Genomic DNA, 23,322 nt, shown 5'->3' with positions numbered 1-23,322 from the left:
ATACCATTGTTGGGAGAATTTGTTAAAAGTCCAAAGTAATTCCCTTTGGCGACCATTTTATTAATTCGCATAACCTCTTCCCTTGAGTTAGTATTGATTTTGCGAAGAGAAATTACTACTTACTCTCATCCAGAACGGACTTGCCATTCCTTGTGACGTAATAAACACTGGGCATATCTCTCTTGTAGGGGACCGCTGCCACGGGCTCACACAGCTTGTTATTAAAACAATCCACGGCGTAACAGCTATCACGTGTCATGTAAACAAGATCACATGACTCGATTTCACAACAAAACTTCAAGCAGCTTGTAGTGCCTCTTACTCGTCCCAGGTCTATAAACAGCCCCGCGTCCATGCCGCCTCTTAGCTCGCTATTGAAGTAGAACATTCCTTGTTGACAGTTAGGTTCGTCATGTAAGGTGATCGTAGAAGGAACATTGCTCGCGTCGGGTTTTGTGCGATAACTTGCTGCAGGAGGTATCTGAAGTGTTGGCTTATATGAAGTGGGCAATGAAGTCGTGGTTGGTTTTGTTGTTGTTGTCGTTGTTGTTGTGGTAGCTGGCCTCGTGGTTGGTGTAGTGGGTGGAATCCGCTGTGTTGTTGAGCCTGTCGTAGGCGTTGTACTTGCTGTAGTTAGTGTGGTTGGAGCTGTGCTGGGCATCTTGGTTGTCGTGGCATTTGGTTGTAGCAGCAACTTCGCATCTTCGATCACTTCCTCGGGTATGAGCCCATCATAGCTGCCCTCCTTGAGAGGAATAGCTCCTCCTATAAACGCGTCAAACAGAGAATGAAATTATACACCCTGCTGACTACTGCTGTGGAGTAATTACAAGTAGTAACATTTCATAGTAACAAGAAAAGACTCTCGCTTTAAAATTTCCCGCGCGCCGCCATTTTGGACGTATGACGATTAAATGTTATTTCTCCCTTATCCTGCAAAATTTGAATTTAGGCATTATTTCAAACAATTCAACGTCTACTTCTCGTAAGAGTGAAGGCTCCCTTTGAGCTTATCACTGCAGTAACATTTCTTTGTTTATTTACATGTAAGTAACGAACGTTTGCCTCAAAAGCTTAATTCTTTATGGAATGACATTTTTAACGAATTTATCGGTAGGAAAATAAGCAGATCCACTATCATTGCATTTCCACGTCTGCGGCTATGATCTGACTACAGTGAGAAAGTGGAAAAGGACAGCAAAGTTTAACTTTTGTCTTTTCTAAGCCGCCACGAAGAGTTTTGAGCTTCAGACTTGATAACGAACGGTTTGAACAAGTGATTTATTTAGGCAACTAAAAAGAACACAGACAAATACATTATAATACGAATAAATTATATTGCAAATAAATTATACCTGCTCCAGGATTGCACTCTTCCGACAGATCACTGAGGTCCGACGCCGCAAGTGCGTGATTGTACATGTAGAACTCGTCAATAAGTCCTTGGATGCCTTCAGAAATTCCAATTCCGACTTCGCCGTCCCAGTTTTGCGAAAGCAATCCGAAGCCTTCCTTTTCGTCAAGAACCTCTCCATTAAGGATGATTTTGCTCATATTAATGTGCGCGTCATAAGTTGCACTGACATGTGTCCAATCAAGCGAGTCTACAGTCTGCCTCGTTTCCATGCTAAAGATCACGTGACCCAAGTCATCAACGTGAGACCAGTGAATGATGCCGTCGGCGATTTGCAAGTGGTACTTGGCCCCAGATCCCGCCGTTTTGAACAGAGTGGCTGTTCCGGAGACTGAGTCGAGCTTTAGCCACAAAGCGATCGTGATCGCCTCGCGTGGACGGTTACTGAAACGGGTGAAAAGTAGGCGTCCACCGCGCATGCTCAAAGCAGAACCGCATTTGGACTCGGTGACAGACAGGCGCACTTCCGGACTGAGGATGGCGTTGTTGTTATGTCCAGAGCTGTCAAGGGCTGTACGGTTTTCAATGTTTTCAAATCCCATGTGGAGCACGAGGTATGCCGTGTTACCTTGGTTACAAAATAAAATAAAAAAGAATAGAAAAGAGAGAGGGGTTACTTAGCATAAGTAAATAAAACTGTGTCTTTTAAATTGAGGGATATTAATTTATGAGTAATAACAAGAAAAAAAAATGTTAGAGGTTTTTGACAGTGATTTTTTGTGTCAACCTTTGAATACAACAGTCACAGCTGATAAAAATACCCAAATAATACTTTATTAATTTCCAAAAAAATCTCTTCCTTTCTCTTTCATAAAAGTAGTCGTACGTAAAGTTTAGAAGGTGAGACAAAACTCCCAAAAGAGAGTTATGGAAAGTTATTACAACAACATAATATTTGTAATTATGCTGAAACTTCAAAGTTTTCTTTCCCGGCTAATAAGTCCTTCGTGATATCCCCCTACCCCTCCCTTAAGATTATAGCTAAGCTGTCCTGGTTATTTTGCGTTTGTTCATGAGACTATTCCGAGCAGCACAACAGTGCAAGAGCTCATTAAGATCTCTTACAATGTTATGCTAACCGGTTTAGCCGATATTATTCCGGTATTCCAGCAACACGATATGCAAAACACCTCCACGGGTTAAAAAAAACTTTCTCTTAATAACTGTCTAATTAACTGTTTTATTGATTATCAAATATATCTGTATTGCCTAGCAAACAAGTGTCTAATTAAAAATGATCCATAGTTTCAGGTTCATATTCTCTATGCAAAAAAGCGCAGAAGTAAATAAATTATTGACATTAGAACACCATTGCTATAAAATAACTCCAGATATTTACTTTTTCGAACGTGAAAAGGATATTTTTTGGATTTTAGTTCTGACAGAAACAAAATGAAACTACCAATTAATTTCAAGTATTCTATAAAAGCATCGGTATGGTATTTTACATCATTTTTGAAACAGGCAAACAAACTAACAAAGTTACTGTATTACTCTATATAGACTGAGCGAAGCAACGTAATGTTAACTAACCCCAGAACTCGTCTAACTGCTCGGCGCAAAGCTCATACAGAAGCGGTAGTGGTTAAAAGCCGGTCTGTTGATATCGCAAGCTTAACGATAAGTACCTACCTTAAGGTTACTATTGTTCGCGGCTACTAATTTTAGCGAGTTGGGCAAAAATCTAAATTTAGTACTCGCTAAAATTTGTCTGGGTTTAATTTAAGTACCTTCCCTCCCACCCCAAAAAGTAAACAAAATAATCATAGTCGACTTGAAAAATTCTTTTTAAAATAGATTCCGGTAACTTTTTTCTTTCTGGCAATGCGAATGTTCGTTTAATCTCAAGTGAGTTTGTTCTTTTACTGGACATTTGTTTCCATCTTAGCTATATACAGTCGACTCCCGATAACTCGAACCTTCAAGGGAAATTGAAAATGGTTCGAGTTATCGGGAGTTCGAGTTATTGAGAGTTGAAAACAAATGACCGGAAATAAGAAAAAAAATGATGTTTACTGATTTTCTTTTCATACAATGTACCAGTGTACATTTAAAACAAGTTTAATCAGAGTATAGAGAAGCCAAAAGAAAAAGGAACAATATATTTCTAAGTCACTGTATAAATCAGAACGTAACGCAAGTAAAACAAAGAGAATCAGTTAATGTTGTAATGTAATGTTTTTCTTTAATGTTGATGGTTTCAAAGAGAACAACTCTATACCCGGATCTATAGGCTACTGCTGCAGAGTTTATGCGATTTACTTCTTCGAGAAAAGTCAGTTAATTCGTTCTGGCGATAATCCTTAAACGTTTTCTGAGGTTGAATTGAAAGAATCGGTATAACCCTCCACAAATAAACTGAACGTCTGCAGGGGGTCTGCAGCACGTCAATGGCGTAGCACATTTCGTGTTTTGAGGGGCGTTTCGGGGACGGCTCTGACCCCTCTGACTCGTACCCGTGACGATTTTATTTCAAAATAAATTCAACGTTTTGGACTACAGTACACTGTTTGTTTTGACTTGTCACGTATTGCCAGACATGGTTCGAGTTATCGAGGGAAAAATTATATAGAAAATGACCTGAAGGGAAACGAAAATTGGTTCGAGTTAGCGGGAGATTCGAGTTATCGAGGGTTCGAGTTACCGAGGGTAAAATTACAGTAAATGTATAACGGAAATCCAGGGGAAATTGATTTTGGTTCGAGTTAGCGAGGGTTCGAGTTATCGAGAGTCGACTGTATTCATTCAAAACAGGTTTACACAATATCACTTACTTTTTTACTTTGGAAAATCGATAAATTAAATAGTCGCTAAATCTTGCTCTAAAAAAATCGCTAAAATTAGTAGCCTCTAAAAAAGTATCCTTAAGGCATCTAAAAGCCTTTTCCATACTGGAAGAAGAGTAAAAAGCTTGAATTAACGTCAGAAAACTAATCCATACCGTACTATTTACGCGTTTTCTCACCTTCAGTAGTAGCAGGAATAAAAAGCTTTTTCTTCCCACTTTCTGCCATCGGCTTCTTTTTCTTCAAGTGATGTTTAAATTTGAACATCTGGCGTATTTCTTGTTGCCCCGGTTGCTCGGACTGCGGCCTTCGTGAAGGATGATTCTCCCGTGAGGGGTACTGAGAGGAGAAATGCGGCTCCTGTGTAGAAGACGACATAGATGGCGGATTGACATCCTCAGGGGGTGGGTCAGGCGAACTATTACCAGTTATCTCATCACTATTGATCATTTCAGGGGGGAGGCCTTCTTCTTTACTTGCCAACTTTTTGATAGCGCTTTCCAAGAAAGATTTTAAGTGAGGCGCTCTGCTTGGATGGTCGTTGAGAAGTGGCATATTTGCCGTGCGATCTTTAGGCACCGATACGTTCTTCTGTAGCGGCGGTTTGGGTACATTAACACGCCGGCTTGGCTTATGGCTTGGCCCGGTATTAAATTCATCTGTTACTTGCTTGACCACGCTGTCCGCCACATTATCAATCAACTGTTGTAAGGTATCAGATTTGTTACTTTTCTTCTGGCCAACAATCGGGTGCTCTGCTTGAATTTCTGCAACTATTCTGTCGATAAAAGACTGATTTACTGTAGGATGTTTCGAAGCTAAGTTATCAGCCAAAATACCGCCATGTCTGATCGAGTTATTGTAGGCTTTGCGAGGTTCTGTCGGCTTGTATTCATTACCTCGATGAAAACTCTGATCTTTGGGCTGCTTCGCAAGCTCATGGGAAACTCCTTGTCCATAATCTAAAAACATAGAACACAAAATCAGTAAATCTTATTGCAAGTTTAATACCAATGCCATCTGTGTCGGGGTTTCTTGACTATTCTCTTTGTTCGAACCTGTGTGATATAAAAATAAACTATAAACCAGGCTTTGCGATCGGAGAAATTTTCTAAGAAAATCTCTTAAAGACAGGTCATTCAATCACTCGAATTTTGCACATTCTATATATCGTATTCACCTTTTAAGCCATAAACCTTTAAGAGTTATCTTAAATAAATTTGTCAGACGCAGCAACCTGTTGCAGAAACCCAGGTTTCATTTACCTTGATTGTTGTTTAACTTTCAAGTCAGACAATACATTACGGGTACTCACCGGTATTTTCAACTTCTGGTTTAACTTGCGTTCCCGCGATAGTGCTGTTCAGCGAGATTCGCCTCTCAAGAGTCGGTACCAGTCCTATCGGTCTCACACTTGACACAGGAAGATTTGTTCGACTGTCACTTTTACGAGCGCCATAACTTGCAGGGATGTAAGACCGTTGGTTTTGTCCTTCAGAGGTTTGGAGCATCTTTGCGGCTTTCTTGTGCTCTTTCCTCTGCTGATGATACATTTCCTTCATATTTTTATAAATCCGTTTCATCTCTCTCAAAACAGCTGCCTCCTCAGCGTTCTTACGATGGTACTTTTTCGCTTTTCTCGAGCGACTTCTCTCCTTCTTAGTTTTTCTTTGTCTCTCCCCGTCTCCGGAGGTTAACGCGTGATAAACCTTCGCTCTTCTGTGACTTGCCTTCGCCCTAAGCGGTCGTCTTTTTAGCTTCCTTTTATATAACTCCTGTACACGGCTGTAAATTGTTTTAATGTAATCCATTAGGGCGTCTCGATGGCGATGCGATGGTACACCAGAGCCTCTAAAGTGATCAGTAACATACTGTTTCACAACTTTTGCTTTCTTGGTCGGCAGAGTTATCCTGGAGGAACGAGTTGTAGGCTTTGCAGACACTGGTGGGGTCGGTATACCTTCTTCCCGTCTTCTCGAATTTACATTTACTGTTTTCGGCCCTTCCTGTTTCTTTAGAGAGGAATGGGTCGCATTTCGTTCTTTTTGAGACTGCGCTTCAAAAAGATCCTGCAAGCGGTTGTAGACGTTGTTTATTTTATTGTAGATCGCGTCAAAGTCTGGTTTTTCATGACTATAATTTGCTTGCTTTCGACCTTCTTGATAATCTCCTGAGTGCTTTGTTTCCGACGAGGTGGTAGAACCGTTTAAGGATTTCTCTGTTAAAGCTATCTCCTCATTTGCCTTGACATCATTGATGGGCACTTTATTTTTGTCACGAGCCTTTGGCACCCTCTTAAGACCTTCCTTAAAGTCGTTCTTGGCAGAAACAGGTCTCTCAACACTGTGCTCTGTGCGAGATGAGTCCATGTTCTTGTCCAACTCATTAAACTCTAGTAATGTCGGCTCCGCAGAGTTCGACATGGAAAAGCTAGTCTCCGGCTTCTTACGTTCGCTGTTTGCGAAATTTTGATCCGACATTTCTTGTTTCTCGTTGCCATACGAGTCTTCTGGCTCACCACTGGCTACTTCATGTAAGGATGGTTCGTGTTGGTGTTCAATGATATGTGATTCATCTTTGTTGGTATCTTCGTTCTTCCTTTGACTATGCAATCGGAATCGAGATCTGTGGGTAGGAGGTATTTGTTCATGGAAGCTTTCCATGTGATCTTCGTTTCTATTTCTTGAATTCTCCCAAACATGTTTCTCGGAATCATTTGGCTCATCTTGATGTTCAATGTGAAATTCGTCCTCTTTAGAATTCTCGTTCTTGTTCTTCTTTTTAAATCGGAAGGGCAGTGTATGGGTAGGAGCTATTTGGTCATGAAAGTTGTCCAGCTTGTCTTCGTTTCTATTTCTCAAATTAATCCAGACATGTCTGTCGGAATCCTCTGGCTTATCTTGTGTTTCGTTTTCGATGTCAAAATCATCATCTTCGGTATCCTTGTTTACTTTTTGTTTATCCACTTCGAAATGAGATCTGTGAGTAGGACCTATTTGTTCATGGAAGCTATCCATGTGATCTTTGTTTCTACTTCTCGAACTTGTCCACACATGTTCATCAGAGGACTTTGGCTGTTCTTGATGTTCGATGTGGAATTCATCCTTACTGGTATGTCCCACGTCTCTCTCATTATCCAACTGGAAATGTGATCTATGAGTTGGAGATATTTGTTCATGAAAGCTTTCTAAACGATCTGGGTCTTTATCACTCGAACCTATCCACATATTGTTTTCGGATGCCTTTTCCTGTTCTTCGTTTTCAATGTGGAATTCATCCTCACTATGCCCATTGTCTTCGTGATTATCCACATGGAAACGCGAGGTAGGCGTAAGAGCAACTTTTTCATGGAAACTTTCCAAATCATCTTCGTTTTTATTTCGGGAACTTATCCATACTGGTTTCTCTGGCTCCTTTGCTGTTTCGTTCTTCGGTTTCAGGTTCAAAATTTCGTCCAATTCGAGATCATCTTTGTCTTCTTCTGGTTGTCCGTATTTGATCTCGGACCCTTCTTCGACTCGAACGCGTGCGTTTTTAATCGTTTCTGGTTCTTTTCCTTGCCCTGACGCATCGTTGGAATTGTAAATAACATGTTCTTCGATGGCGTGTTCGTTTGTTGGATCCCAATGTTTTGATTTAACCTTTGAATAGTTGTGCTGTTTCTTTAAGGGTCGCTGCCTTGGCCTCGACTTTCCAGTTGCCCTTAAATGATGGTCTTTTTGATGCATTTTTCTTTCGAATGCATGTATACTATGTTCTTCTATGTTATGCTCATCTGTTGGTGGAAACACTGGAGGTCTGTCCGTATCAACAAGGACCACTCTTTTCCAAGCTGTTGAATCCATTCCGGATCCATTACCACTGAATCTTAACTTATTCATTCTTTGCTTCGATGTATTCGTAATCTTCTTTTTCTTTATGTTCTTCGATGTTTTCTTTGATTTCCTCTTCCCGTGTTCGCCTCCAGCCGAGCCTGAGGATGTTAGCTTCTTTTTATGACTTCGTCTTCTATGCTTAGCCATAAGAACGTGAAGCTCTCCCTCAAGGCGTTTATTCTCTTCAGTGACGTTAGTTAGTTTATTCAACACAAGATCCATCTTTTCGTCTGTCCTACTTTTCTTGTGATCGATCATTTCATGGCTTTTGAGTTTCAGTTCATGTTTCTGTTTAAAATTATGTTTTGTGCTGTGGAGACCAGATTTAACAACGGAATGCTCGCTATCATTGTGTTTTGGACCTTGTGTGGTTGCATTTTCTGCTGAATTGATGACATTACGAGACGTTATTTTGTTATCAGGGACTTGGATGAACTCTTCATCCACTGTTTCGGTGTCATTGCTCATTTGGCTGAAATCCTTTTTGTAAGAATCCCCATTTTTCTTTTTTGATCGCAGCTCCTTATAATGCACAGCATTCACAGGCTTCGTTCCCTCAAACGATTTAGGATCAGATAGAGACGAATTCAACTCTGATGGCTTAATCACTCTTGAGGAATTATTTTTGATAAAATAAACAACCTTGGGTTTAAACCTGGACTGTCTCGCTGGTATGATCTCACAGGCGAAACCGCTGGAACACGAAACTGTGAAGCAGTTGTTTAAAAACATGAAAATTAAGTCACATCTAGGCAGGCTGCAACAGACGTCGACGCACTGTTTTGTCGAGTTGACTTTACCGTGTGAGGTGAAGTTCCCAGCTTTGTAACCATTCCTGAGAGTGACTTCTTCATAAACTTCAGAATGCGCACAAGTTTTGTTCTTCCGTTTTGATGTTGTTACCGTTTCATCTTCAATTTCCTGCAGCACATCGCTGATCGGCGGTATAGTTGTTGATGGCTTCGACGTTGGTTTGGAATGATGACGGTACACGTGAACAACTGTTGGGTTGAAGTTCGGCAGCAACGAAGGCGTCGATGCGCAGAGGTACTCATCAAAACATGTCACAAGGAAACAGCGATGGAAAGCGAAAAACGCTACGTCACAGTTGTCTGCCTTGCAACACATCTCAGTACAAGTGTACGAACCATTAACTTTCCCTGCGTCTGTGAATTTTCCTGCGTGAAGGCCACCTCTTAGAGTAACATTGTGCTCCGTTAACGAAGAAATGCAGCCCGGAGGGGACGGTGACATTTCAGTAGAAGTAGAATCTGAATCGCCTTCTATAACTTCTGGGGGTTTCTGCATCGTGCCAATCGGTGGCGTAGGTGGAGGTGCTGGATTCCTAGAAGTTGATTGGTTGGTTACTTTATTGACAGCTATCGATGTTTCTACTTCAGATACCTGTGGTGGCAACTTAGGTGGAGGTGTAAGAGGCTTCAAAGTGGGAGCTGGTTTGCTATCTCGATTCGACGCAGTTGTCGTCGACTGATCTTCGTTGCCTTCGTTCCCTCTTCGCAAAACGCGAGAAATCATCGGATTAAAGTTCGTGGCCAAAGCCGGTGTGCTTTCGCACATGCGAGGATTGGAACTTGAACACGTGACCAAGAAGCAATGGTTCAGCACCATGAAGGCTAAATCACATATGGGACTTGAACAACAGTGCTGTGAGCAGCCCTCAATATCGTTCACTTTGCCGACCTCATGAAACAAACCCGAGGAGAGCCCACCGCGTAATGTCTGATTATGCTCTACCGGACCTGTTACACAACTTGAAATATCAACGCCAGGAGCTTGTGTCGGCAAGGAGGGTACAGTGGATTTTGTTGCACGGTATTTACTTCTATGATGCGATGAACCTCTTGGTGGCTTTACTGTGGGTTTCATTGTAGTAATTAAACGTGACGTCACTCTTGTGGAAGTGGGTAGGCGTGACGTAGCTCCGGTTGGTGTTTTAACGTAATCGAGGAAATCTTTGGTTGTCGCATAAGTAGCTTTTGGCTTGGTCGTTGTCTTTCTCCTGACGTTTGCCTTTTTAGTTGGTTTAACATCATGCGATAAGGTATTCTCATTGCTGCTGCCTTCTTTTTCCAGAAGAGTTTTAACTTGGGTAGCAAAATCTTTTTGACCTTTTGCTATTTTTTGCGACTTGTGTCTTTTAGCATGCGTCCTTCCTGCTGCCAAAGTAGGCCTCGTACGCTGGTTAGTGGGCCCTTGCACGGTAAACGCTGAAGACTGTTGGTGTAAATTAGGGGCTGCCTTTTTCTTCACTATAGTCTTATAGTCATGATCTGTAACCGTTGCTGTTTGTAGATTGTCTTGTGTTGATGCGACCATAGCTGGAGTCAGCGAAAAACGTGGTTTGCTGTTATCTGACTTTTTAGCTCCGTCAGACTCCGTTTTTTGTAGACCACTATTTGATTTACTGGGAGGACCCCTCAGTCGTTTTTTGGGCTTCATTAGCTGGAATAGCCGATCCAGGTCACTGTGGGACAATTTCTGATCCTTTTTCGTAACCAATTTATCCTTGAACTTCTGAAGTTTGGCTCTGGACGATTTACGCTTTGTTGCCTTCAATTTATTTCTATGCCTGATTTGTCGACTGTTTTTAGATTTCCTTGCTTTTCTTTTCTTTAGCTCTGGTGCTACTGTCACGTGTCGCGACTTTTGGTGCGTTGTTCCTTTGCCAGATCTACTTTTACTTCTTCCGCTCTTTATTTTGCGATGTTTAGTTCTATTGTGGAGACCCAGAGACGCCTTCGCCTTGCTAGCTGGAGACGTCTTTGGTTTTAGATTATGTTTACTACTGCTATCAAGAGAGTTATTTGGTGCGGGGAGGGTCGAAGACGGTGTAATATAATCAGATTTTGTACTGCTGCGAGGGTGGATAGAAACTGTCTTTTCACTTGAATTAACATCTTTCTGCTCGTCCATGAATGACATCAGCTGGGAAACATTAGTCCGTTTCACGTGCGAAACACGCGGCCTGAACAAGCTGTGTCTGGCTGGAACTGTCTCACATCCTTTCTTAGTGTAGCACGTGACAAGATAGCACCTTTGCTTGAGCAAGAAAGCCACATCACAGTCCTCGGCGCCGCAGCACTTTTGTATACACACGCCCATGTTCTCAACCCTCCCCTGGTCTCGGAAATAGCCCGATCGGATACCGTTGCGTAGCGTAACATTGTAAGAGATCGGGCTATTGAGACAAGAGGAAGGTCGAGTGAATGAGTGTTGCGAGGGATTCCCAAAAGTCGACGCTAGCCCAGGTGTGTGTCCCGACTTTGCATCCCTCTCAGTGGCTGATTTATTTGGCTCAGGATGAGCCAAGACGCTTGCGTTCAGCCTAACAGTTGACAAAGATAGCAAGCTAATGTTGTGACCTGATGATACAGAGGTCGACATCAGGTGAAGTTGTTTGTGTTGTGACGCCGAGGCGTTTGAATTAATAGTTGTAACAATGTTGTTTAAATCTTTTTGAAGAATTAATTTCTGATGATCTTTATATTTTCCACTTTGATTTGTAGAGTGTTTGGTGGTAGTTAAATTTCCCACCTTTAAGATGTTACTCCTTTGTCCGACCTCTTCAACCGATAATGATGGAGTTAAAAGTTGCGTAAGCTGTTTAGAATCAAAATCACGAATTATGTTCGAATCCGTTGTTTTCCTTTCACTTTGAGAAGTCTTACTGTCATATACACCGCCCATACCTCGCAAAGCGGCATCGAGAAGGGAGACAGTTTTCGTTAATTTATGTGTTGTTATTTGGGCGGATTTGTCGCTACGAGTCTTTCCAACGTAAACAATTCTGGACCTGTACCGTCCGGTCTTGGCAGGTACACTCTCGCAAAGGCGTTTGTTATGACAGACGACAGTAAAACAGTTTTCTAACAACATCAACGCAACATCGCAATGATCTTCTTTGCAGCAAAGATCGACACAGTCTTTCATATCTGCGACTTTGCCTCTGTCCTTGAAATGCCCTGCACTCAGGCCCCCGCGAAGTGTTACGTTGTGTTTTTGTTTACTACTGGTGCAATTATGACGCGATTCAGGCCGAGATGTAAACACTTTAGAAAACGGCGCCTGAGAAGGCGAAGGTTTTATCGCCAGCGAGCTTGGCAGTTTCTTTGCTGCGGGAGTAACTGTAGATTGGAATATTGTTGCCGTGTTTGAATAAGCTTTTGTTGTTGTTAAGTTAGTCCCTCGTGTTGATGTTTTAAGGCGTGACTTCTCGAAAGCTGACAAAGTAGGTGTTGGGATGTTTTCCAAAACATTACTGAAATTTCCTTGGTCTCTTCGAACGCGAGAAACAAAAGCAACCCGAGGCGTGAAAGTCACATTCCTGGCTGGAACAGGATCGCACAAATGATCGTTGTAACAGGCAATTATATAACATCGAGTCAAAAGCATAAACGCTACACTACAGAACTGCCATCGGCAACATTGTTCGATGCATTTCCGCATATTTTGCACGGGTCCTTGATCTTTGAAAACCCCAGCATTAATTCCTCCACGCATGGTTGCATTGTAATAAACATCTGTGCTTTGACATATTTCATCTTTCGAAGACGTTCCAATTTCCAATTCTTTTCCTTGTGTTCTTACATTTCCGACACTTTCGGACCCTTGGGAGCTCGACGAAATTGAATTAAATCTCAGTGAAGATGGCGTAATTGTCTGATCGAGTGAATGACTAGTGTTCTTTAGACGTATTGTTGACATACCAAACGTTTGAATCAGTCCAACGTCCCCTTGCTTGTTGACGTTAAGCGGTGCAATCGCTGATTCGATTAACGCCCCATGAACAGGTACAGCGGGTGGCGTTGATGGTAAACTTGATCCGCTGTGAAAGCCTGTTAAGTGTTTGTTTGTTGTGCCCCCCGTGGGGCCATTGAGATACAATGAGCTACTCGCATCCGGGAGACTTCTGTGGTCTGTAGAAGCTACCACCGAACTTGCACGCACGCTTTTCGACTTGATACTCGGTGACGATGGTTGCACGAGCCGTGCGAGAAGATCTCGCACGACCCCAGTTTCATCACGTGCCACGTGCACCATCTCTGTGAAATAGTCGAGATTTCGCGCAGGAACACTTTGACACAAGCGGGAACTATAGCATGTGACCAAAAAGCATCTCTTCATGATCATGAAGGCCACGTCACATTTGGTCGCATGGCAACAATTATCGATACACGCCGTGATGTTATGAACAACGCCACTGTCCAGAAATGAGCCCGCGTTCAGTCCTCCTCGAAGAGTTACGTCTTTCTCCGAGTTACCATAGCGACAATTATCTTGAAAACGGTCGAATCTTTTCTTGCTTTTTGTTCTTAATAGTTCACTTGACGAAGAGGATGCCATTGCTGTAAGTCGCGTTTTCGAAATTTTCATTGTTTCGAAATGATTGTTCAGTGTGGTTTTTGAAGTAAACTTTCTTCTTATATAGGCTAATTGAGGTTGAAAAATTAAACTTCGAGCCGGTATACTATTGCAAGCAGTCTCATTGTAACAAGAAACTGAAAAACAGCGGTTTAAAAGCATGAACGCAACACTGCAATTCCATGTATTGCAGCATAGTTCAATACATCTTTGCATGCTTTCAACAGTTCCTTGGTCTTTAAAATGCCCGCTTTTTATTCCACCTCGTAGAGTTACGTTTTGTCGAATAACGGGCGCTCCACATACAGCTGTACTGTTGCGACTTTCAAGCTGTGCTGTGCTTAAACTTGTACTAGTTTTTCCTGTCTTGGTCACCTGGTTGCTCGGTAGGGAAATCTCAAGTTTTGAACTCGAGGGAATGTTTTCTGCCTGGATGTCAGAGTTTAAGGGTTTTGATGACTTCTTTTGTCCTTTGGCTAGTGCCATTCTGTTCTCTATGTATATCACCCTCGGTCTGAAAGCAAGATTCTTGGCTGGGACGCTCTGACAAAGTGTCTTGCTTTTACACTTAACCAGAAAGCAACGATTCGACAGCAAAAACGCAGCGTCACAAGAATTAGAAACACAACACTGACTGATGCACTCGGCATCGCTATTCACCGTTCCAACTTCCTTGAATACACCTGAGTGTATCCCACCCCGCATCGTTGAGTTCTCGTGGGATGACGAATGTTCACACAAGGCCGCTTTGCGAACTCCAGTAACATTAAAAGCAACCTGATGTAAGGGCTGCATCGCTAGAGAAATGTCCAAGGCTTTGGAAGCCATAAGTTGCAAAGTGCTTGTTGTCGCTGGCATGGCACTCGAAACCAATGGCGTGACGCTTAATGGCTGAAAAGTACCTCGAGTTATGACTGATGTTGAAAGTGCAGCACTAAGATCTGATAAAACAGATGTCGTTGTGGTATTGCGTTGAAAAGATGGGATCGCGCCGCTCGTTAGTACTCTGACACTTGACGTATCGCCAGCCTTGGAGTTCTTTTTTGTTAAAATATCTTTAATGCTTTTAAGAAGCTGGGTAAAATATCCGAACATGCCACCCTTTTCATCATGTCCACTTTTCTCTGTTAAACTTGGCTTAGTTGCCATTGAGGGCAAAATAATCGTTGCGCTATGTTCGACAGTAGCTTTAACAGTTCGTTTTGTTTTCTTTAAAAGCGTTTTACTTCCTGGCATCAATATGTGTGACTGGAGACGCTTTCGGGGCTCGTGAGTTTGTTAACGCAGGTGTCGCCATCTTGCTATGCCCAGTTTCCAGCTGGTTTAACGACCATTGATGGGATCGTTTTGGAGACTGTCACAGACACAGTGCGTCGTAACGGCAACGGACGTTCTTTGAGGTCTTTCTTTAGAGAAGGAGGCGTCGCTTGCAAAACTAAAGATGTTTTAGAATGATAGATTCGTCTAACATGTTTTGTTGACTTGCTGAGTATATCTCTTCGCTGTGGTCCTAGCATAATTTGCTGAACTTTGAGTAGTTTGAAGTAAGTTGAGAGAGAATGCGATTGGAACTCTTTACTGGCTTTGTCAGTAAAACAGATGACTGCATATTCGCGGACCCTCCCACTTCCGACTGTGTTGCTTCTTCTTGTCGATTGTTTCGTAATTGAAGAAGCTAAATCGACTAGAAATCTGCGATGGGTTACCTCGAGTTGTTATCAGAGGATATCCGTGGTGTGTGACGTGTATGAACACGTCTGATTTGTTCTACTAGCCCTCCAGATATCGGTGTTGAGTCTGGAACCGAACCAGTCTGTCCAGTCAGCTCTATGGCAGTGGATGAATGTTGAAGAGTAATTTGCTCCAGTAATCTGCCAGCGAAGGGTATTTCCACGCGTTTTTGTTTATCTTCAATAGATGACAAAGGCTGAATTCGTGTTGCTACACTTGAGGAATGAGAAAACTGAGAAGTGACGTCATCTTTAGTGATTGATTGATAAGCAAGGGACACATTTTTGTCATTCGGACTTGACTTCATCGAGCCGCCTTGCTTTTGAGCATTACTCTTGTCTCTTACTGAAGTGTCATTTGTACCAACAGAAGATAAATTAAAGTTCTTACCATTTGATGCACTAGAAGTAGGCATGCTCTGGGTCATGGACCTGGCGGTTGGCTTAAGTGTACTGAATAACGATGTTTCTGTATGGCTAAGGAGTTTTCGAATACCATTGAGGAGTTGTTTTGCGGTGATATAGTCGCTTTCATTTCTTGAAGTGTTGGAAACAAGTCTAAGAACGGAGTGATTAAGAGCCTGTATGAGAGGCATATTTGGAAGATTAGAACTTAATTCCTTCACAATCTTGTCAACTTGACTGCCTTCGTAACTGTTGTGCGAAATGTTTTGCTTTGCAGATTCTTCCTTTTTTCTGTTTCTTGGGATTGTTTGACGCTTCGACGCCATATTTGAGAGGTACCCCTGTAGTGACTGGAGAAGATCTTGGGCTCTTTGTAAGGAAGACGATGTTTGGTTGTGTTTCCAACGTAATAACGTCGCACTACTTTCACCTTTGAACAAAGTTGTAATATGCTCCGAATGATGGGGTGGCTTTGACGATGAAGATGCTAGTTGCTCAGTCTTTTTTGTTGGAATGGTTAGGGGAGTAGTCGATACCCTTCGAGAGTGACTTGCTAAAACTGTCTCCAACTCTCTTCTTGAACTGTTATTTAAAGCTGAAATGTTTTTGTTTAAATTTTGAGGCGATGAAACGTCCTGAGGAAGGGATGCAGAGACACTACTTGGCTTTACGATGGCCTTTGTAGTCGTTGATGAACTCGGCTGAAGAGATGAAGAGATTCTCGAACGTCCTCCTAAAGGGACTATTGACACTGAAGCTACTTGCGAATTAGCTTGCAAAGAACTTGTTAAGATCGAAAGCGTCTCCATTCCACTTGATAGAGTCTTCTTAGTTGTACTTGATGAATTTACTTCGACACTTGATGATGTCAACAAAGTAATGGATGATCGAGGAACCTTGTTTAAAACTGATTGGCTCGATGTTGTTGCCAAAGTCGCTTTCACGCTTCCTGTTGTCAAACCTGGCAAAGTTGATCTTGTTGTAACGTTCATTCCTTGTGCAGGGGATGATAGGAAGGCGGATTTGCTTCTCACCATTTCAAGCGTATGACTTGTCGATGTAAGTCGTACCACAGAGCTATGATTTCGTGATATCCCTGGAGTGATTTCTCCTGAAGTGGGTGTTAATGAAAATACAACTTTTCCGGGTGTTAACTTACGGGTGCTTTGCAATGTCAGGCTCATCGACGAACTTTCGCTACTTCGAGTAGTGGGTGAAGGCTGAATGTGAAGCGTTTCTTTCAATGCAGATCTAGTCATTATCACACCTTTAGTGCCAGAAGTTCCCAGCAGTGATTTCTGTGCTGTTGATGTATTATCACTATTGTTACTTATTGGCAACAGAGATGATTCCAACTCACTTCTCACGAGGGATGGCGTGGCTTGGTTAAGTGCCGAAAGTTGTTGTTTTATTGTTACAGATGTAACATTTAAGTGAGACACAACTGAAGAGGAATTCCGTGGGTCTGATAGAACCTGAGAAGACTCCTGAAGAGCTAATGTCCGTAATAGGGCAATATCACCCCTCTTATGCTCTTTGTTAAGGGTATTTTGTGTTCGTTCTATGCTGGAAGTCTTGTTCTGAATAGAGGTCGAATCATTTGAATTATTAACTTGTGCGTTAATATACTGTCTTGAGCTGGTATGGACGCTTTTGATATTTGATAGTTTTCCAGACGATAAGTTCGAGGAAACGTGCTTTTCAGTGCTAACAGTGTGAGATATGGGGCTCCAGGGTTCATTGATACTTCCAGTTTGTAGATGAGCAGTTGTTAAAGTTCTTAAGTTGCCTAGCAGAGGAGCCGTTGAATTCTGTTGAGGCAGGCTTGTAGAAGACGGTTTAACTTCTGCCCCTGCTAGGGCGGTGGACCCTTTTACATACGCATGAATAGGAGGAGCAGGTACGGGGGCCACAGTTCTCGTAGAATTAACTTTACTTGAGAGCAAAACCAAACTACCAGGTGAATGAATTGAAGGCGCCCTATCCGCTTTAGTTGAGATTGTGTTGGAATCTTCTTTATGTACAACTTCTGCTGGTGTAATTTTCTCCACTGACTTACTGCGCTCGAGAGTCTCATACACGCTTAAAACATTCGGTGCCAACCCTGCAGATGATTGGGTGTTCCTTGCTTCAGACAGGACCACTGATGATTTAACATCGACTCAAGTTTGCTCGTGTCGTAACGTCACTGACGCGACTAAAAGTGCCTTTTGATCCTGTGAAGGTGGGCACTGCCATTGTTAAACTGCGCTTGAATTGTAGATTTTATTGACGGGCTAGACGTCATAATCGCTATAGCCAAAGTAGTTTCTGTAACTGACTTGTCATCTGAGTTTAATGTTCCAGCAACTATGTTTACCACTAAACGATTCTGTGAGTTCTTGCGCAGATTGAACCTTCACATGACCAAACGATGCTGAAGGTTTCACCAAATCGTGGATGGCATCTGATGATTCCAGCGTCGCGATTGAGCTCACTGTAACCTTTATACTGCTCAGTGGTGTGACTGTTTGCTGAGTAGTTGAGGCATTCGATGAATCCTGCCTTTGGAACTGATGTAAGTGATGTTGTAAGTACTTTCTTAGTGGGGTCGATATTTGATGATCGTAGTCTATGATTGGGTGATGCTATGACACTCACGCTACGTACGTGATGCTGCAACTTCTTTTACAGTAGGAACGGCATTTGATACCTGAAGTGTCTGAGATAGAATCTACTGTGACGTTTACACTACTTGATTTGGAATACGACGAGCCAATGCTGCTATTTCCTTCTGCGCGTTCCAGTTGCGATCTGCGTATTGCTAACTCGTCTTCGCCTGTTGTAGCGTTCACACTAGCACCTGTTGTAGTGTTCACACTAGCAGTCGCATTACCTCCATATTTGTCTAACAAATCCTTAGGAATCAACTTGAACAAATATGCTACTTCAGCCTTGTTCCTCGCTAAATAAACCACCGTGGGCTTATAAAACTCCGACTTTGCCTCAACAGTTTGGCAATCTTGCTCATTTGAGCATGACACCAGATGACATCGTGATCCCATCATGAAGATTGCGTTACAGGCACTTTCTTTGCAACATAACGCTACACATCGGTCAACATTCCTTACTGTACCAACTGATTTGAAATCGCCGGCGTGCTTACCAAGCTTAAAACGGACGTTGCGTAAAATGGGGCTTCTAAAGCACGATCCTTGTCTAATAACAACATCTGTAGCTTGAAAGCCTTTGTCTTTTGCTGGTTTGCCAAGGTTGGTTTTATTGGCGCCTAAAGAGTCAGTGTTTGAAGTTTCTGTGTGACTGATAAGTTGTTTAATAAGCTCTGTTTCGTCTTTACTGCGTGCAACATACGCCACTTTGGTGTTGCCTTTCGTTTCTTTAGTAGGAACGGCCTCGCAGCTTTTCTTGTTAAAGCATGCCACGATATAGCAGTTATTGCTTAACATCAGAGCCACGTTGCATTCCGGTGTTTTGCAGCACATCTCAACACATTCTTCCATTCCTTCGACTTTTCCCTCATTCTTCACATCTCCAGCTTTAAGTCCACCGCGTAAAGTTGCGTTGTTGAAGACAAACGTGTGAGTACAGGCATACGTCCTTTTTCTGTTGTGATTAGCTCCTTCCTTTAGTAGACTATAATCGCTCTTGAATGAATACGCCTCTGGCGGTACCACAGCTCCATTTACGTCGTTCGGACTGCTCTCGGAACTTACAGTAGAACTGGAAGCTGCTTCGATTTGATTCTTTGAAGTGGTCTTCGGAGAGCCAAAACTGAGCGACTGACTTGGCAACTTGTTTTCTTTGCTTGTACTGGATGAAGAGGCTTTCAAGATGACGGGACTATCTGGCAATATAGGTGATGATGGCTTTGCCTTCACTAATATACTTGTTCCACCTTGTAGCTTATTCTGTATGCTTGTCAGTTGCTTTGTAACAAAGGTGGAGGACGTTTGGCTGGCTCCGATGGTTACGCTATCGTGCGAACTTGAAGCGGAAGACTTAACAGGCGAGTGAGGTGTCCGCGACAATGAAGGAATCAAAGAAAGAGTCTTTATGTTGTGAAGGAGATTAAAGAGGGAATTTCCTGCTTCTTGGCGTTTAAATTGACAGCAGTTTGATTTAGACTTTCGCTGTTAGTTGTAACGCGCGTGCCTGAAGGATGAATAGATTGTGATGCCATAAAGTTGCGTGAGAGGCTCACATTATCGCTGTTCTTTGTATTTTCTGGTGTCTTTAACTTATAAATCGCTGATTGGTTTCGGGTTCTGTTTTCATTGTGGACATCTTGCATGAACAATGAGTGATTAACGTGCTCTTTGGTCGCCGTGAGCACAGAAATTTGCGCTTTCTTGAAAGGCGACAAGACATGCCCCAGGTTCTTACGTACCGCGACAAATTTATCAATCATAAATGCTTCTTTTGAGCCTATAAGCTGGCAACCTCTCTGTTTAAAACAGATTAAGTTGTAGCAATATTGATCGATGAACATGGCAGCCCCGCATCTGTGATAGTCGCAGCAAGCTTCGGTGCATTTCCTCATGTCTTTAATGTCTGGAATTCGAAGAAATTTTCCAGCCCTCCATCCTCCAGTGATGTTGACATTATGCTGTACATCAGTGACATCGCAATGGCCCCCTAAGATGCTCGTTGTAAATGCCGGTGTTTGACCTGACTCTGTCTTTCCAGCGTTGGGGATTTCTCTATTAACAAACGCGATAGCCGTGTTGAAGCTTGTCTTCTTCGCCAAAATCGTCTCACAGTCTTTCTTGGAAGAACATGCAACTGAATAACAATGCTTTCCGATCATGAAAGCTGCACTGCATGAAGAACTGCTGCAACAGTACTTAATGCAACTGTCCATGTTCTTTACTTTGCCGCGTTCTGTGAAGTTTCCGGCCTTCATCCCTCTGCGAAATGTGAATCTGTGCTGAGTAGGACCTTTTTGAGCACAATTTGAATTCTTTGCAGCGGGAATTGTGAAGTTAGGAAAGTGATCTATTTTCTTTACAGCCATAAACGTTTTAAATTTCATCGATCTTGCAATGATCGGAAGGCAGCGTCTTTTATTTATGGCGCACTTGACGGAATAACAATTTTTTTCGACCATGAACGCAACGTCGCATGTTTGTGAACTACAGCATTTTTCGATGCATGAAGAGAACTCTTCAACAAACCCATGATCAGTAAAGTTACCCGCTTTTATTCCACCGTTGAAGGTCACTCCTTCGAGAATCCCGCCAAGAAGAGGACAACGTTGCTGATTCGCAGTTACCTTAGGTAATGGTATCTGTATTTGCTGAAAACGCACTGTGGAGAGATTCTTACGAAAGTAAACAATCGAGGTGTTTACCTTGTGTGACTTTGATGGGATTGCGTGACAAGCTTTGTCACTAATACAGTCAATTGTAAAGCAGTTATTGAGGATCATGAAGGCTGCATCGCACACTTTCTTCGAGCAGCAAATGTTGGAGCAGGCCTGGATGCTATCAACTGTTCCGTAATCGGTGTAGTTACCAGCGCTCATTCCAGCCAGAAATGTCATGTTCTTGAGAACTGTAATATTTTTGGCACAGTTCTTAATGGTGAAATTCCTGTCATCTGTAACCAAAGAGGAGGTCTTGTGCTGCGTTGTGGTGCTGTATGGTAATTTGAGCATTCTGTCCTTAAGATACACAACACGCGTGCTGATTATAGGCGTCTGGACGGGCAGGACTTCGCAGGTTTTCTGACTGTAACAGTGAATAGAGTAACATGTATTTCCTACCATGAATGCCACATGACACGACGGATGATTGTAACAGCGTTCTACGCAAGACTCCATACTTTTAACTTTACCACGTTCAGTAAAAACACCAGCTTCTAATCCACTTCTGAATGTCACATATGTGAATTCCTCACTGCGCTCAACATGATGCGTCTTATTTTGCCTGTGACGATTACTGTCTGTCTGTGGGATGCCAGAAACACTTGAAGGCAACACCTTACTGGTTGTTAATAGTGGTCTTCTGACCGTTGAAGCCTTGGTATCGGTTTGGGCCTTAGGTAAACATTGATGTCATTACACGAAGCGAGGGTGACGCAGTTTTGCTGATGCTGTTAATTGCAGTGGGTAAACCTGCGTTGCTATGCGATGTTGTCAGTTCTCTTGACAGGAAGACTCTTAAGGACTCTCTATGGACGAGCCGCTAGATGAACTGCTATTGATAATGGGCGAGTTGATTTGTCGTACTTCTAACAAATTCAAACTCTTCGAACTTGCCCCAGTAATTGTAGTGATAGATATACTGTGTCGTGTGCCGTGTAGACGAAAGTGAAATAGTTGATTTCATCGATGAGTGATCCACGGCAAATGGCTTTGAGCTCCGCAGAACATTTGCAGACATCTGAATTCTCTGAGTTGACACATGACTAAAACGTCTTGTCGTTGCAGCATTCGAGGAAGGAACTATGACCGATGAGATACGGAGAGCTTTAAGATCTGACTGCGTCATACTACCTGAGCCTTCTGATAAGCTGTGTTGAATAACAGAAGCGATTGCATTGGTGTCACCCTTCACTGATACGACGCTTTTCGTCCTCATGGTATTGACAGGATCAAAGTCTCGCTTTCTTTGAATCGCAGCTTCTAATTTATTAAATCTCTTTAACAAGAGCTCAATAAGCCTATTGTGCTTCTCGTCGACCCTGGAAACATTTCCTGGTTGCTCTATATTAGACTTCGCAACCAAAGTGCTGTTATTTCCTCTTCTCTTGATTTGCAGTTCACTGAGCACTGACGATATTCGTTTAAGCTTCTTTGAAATGCCATCAAGTTTTGAACCTACTTGTTTGGATATTTCGCCAGAGCTATTTCCTTTTTGTACAGTTTCTACCAAAGGCAACGACACGTTAGGCGAACTTTTCAGATGATTTCTTGTTTCACGCACCAACAGGCCCTGTAGATGGCCCAGCATGCTTTCAAGTCGAGACACGGAATGCATTAATCCGCTTTCATTCTTCAGAAGATCTCCTATATGGCGAATGGCATGATTAAACACAGGGCTAGAAACTATTCCACTGGCAAGTGTGCGGACTACTTTTTCTTTCTCTTGTACATGTAGCTTGCCCAGCCTGTCTGCAAGAGTCTCTGGTGCAGAAGTCGATGTTATGGTCACCGATCTCGTAGCAATTGTTCCACTTGTAATGCTTCCAAATACATCAGTAGTCGCTCTGATTGAACTGCTAAGGTTCTCGGTGTTAATGCTGTTCTGTGCTTTTGTTGAAGGCAAGGAGACCAGAACAGAGTCCAACTCTGCAGATGAAGTGTTTCCTAGCCTCTTGGGTGACAATGGCGCTGTTTCCATTTGGCGAGTAAAAGACTCCAAAAAGCTTTGCTTTGGAGAAACAGTTAATTTTAACGCCTGAAGCTGTGTCGATACAAAAGAGGCTTTGATGCTAACAGATGACTCTGGACTAGATGCCTCTGAACTGGAATGTCCTTCTGGTGTCAAGGACTCCAAACTTCCTGTGATGTCAAGCACACCTGATGGTGAAATAACGGCTTTTGTGGATATTTGTGCTCCTGATGGTAATCCTATTAATGAGGGTGTAGAAATATATTGCTGTTGTGAAACACCGGAAGATGACGCTGCATTGTTCTCCACTGATCTTGTTGTCGCACTACTGTGATTAAGAGACGAATTTGGCGTGGGCTCCACGGGCCATTTATCTAAGAATGACAATTCAGCTGC

At 42.6% G+C, this 23,322-nt stretch overlaps 4 protein-coding genes across 5 annotated transcripts in view; all 4 read right to left on the bottom strand.

Moving 5' to 3' along the window:
* LOC144664603 (uncharacterized) overlaps positions 1-14,693 on the bottom strand; it is a 28,842-nt gene extending 14,149 nt beyond the window's left edge. For both annotated transcript variants that reach the window (XM_078525719.1, XM_078525720.1), the window contains exons 1-4: positions 5,516-14,693; positions 4,380-5,162; positions 1,356-1,982; positions 124-765 (exon numbers count right to left, since the gene is read on the bottom strand). In XM_078525719.1, the coding sequence (XP_078381845.1) occupies positions 124-765; positions 1,356-1,982; positions 4,380-5,162; positions 5,516-14,693 (11,230 nt within the window). The remainder of the gene's footprint in view (positions 1-123; positions 766-1,355; positions 1,983-4,379; positions 5,163-5,515) is intronic.
* A 460-nt stretch (positions 14,694-15,153) lies between these two features.
* On the bottom strand, positions 15,154-17,920 carry LOC144665116 (uncharacterized). Its single transcript, XM_078526290.1, has 2 exons — positions 17,914-17,920; positions 15,154-17,753 (listed from the first exon to the last, which is right to left on the bottom strand). The coding sequence occupies exons 1-2, from the start codon at positions 17,918-17,920 to the stop codon at positions 15,160-15,162; spliced, it is 2,601 nt and encodes an 866-aa protein (XP_078382416.1). The 3' UTR covers positions 15,154-15,159.
* Positions 17,921-18,228: 308 nt separating this feature from the next.
* Positions 18,229-19,787, bottom strand: LOC144665114 (uncharacterized). Its single transcript, XM_078526288.1, has one exon. It carries the CDS (start codon positions 19,090-19,092, stop codon positions 18,229-18,231), a length of 864 nt encoding a protein of 287 aa, XP_078382414.1. The 5' UTR covers positions 19,093-19,787.
* Positions 19,644-21,638, bottom strand: LOC144665113 (uncharacterized; the record flags this gene model as incomplete). The annotated part of the gene is made up of 1 exon (XM_078526287.1): positions 19,644-21,638. A coding segment is annotated over one exon (1,995 nt), but the record flags the coding sequence as incomplete, so codon positions are not given.
* Positions 21,639-23,322: the final 1,684 nt, after the last annotated feature.

Source organism: Oculina patagonica, chromosome 9 (assembly GCF_052425735.1).
Source record: "Oculina patagonica isolate OP01 chromosome 9, crgOcupat, whole genome shotgun sequence".
NCBI classification, from domain to species: domain Eukaryota; kingdom Metazoa; phylum Cnidaria; class Anthozoa; order Scleractinia; family Oculinidae; genus Oculina; species Oculina patagonica.
Note: the sequence above shows the minus strand (reverse complement) of the source record. Positions and strands in the feature narration are given on the sequence as shown.

Excerpts from the sequence above, each read along its gene's own strand:
- LOC144665114 (XM_078526288.1), bottom strand. The coding sequence starts at position 19,092 with ATGGAAGAATGTGTTGAGATGTGCTGCAAAACACCGGAATGCAACGTG.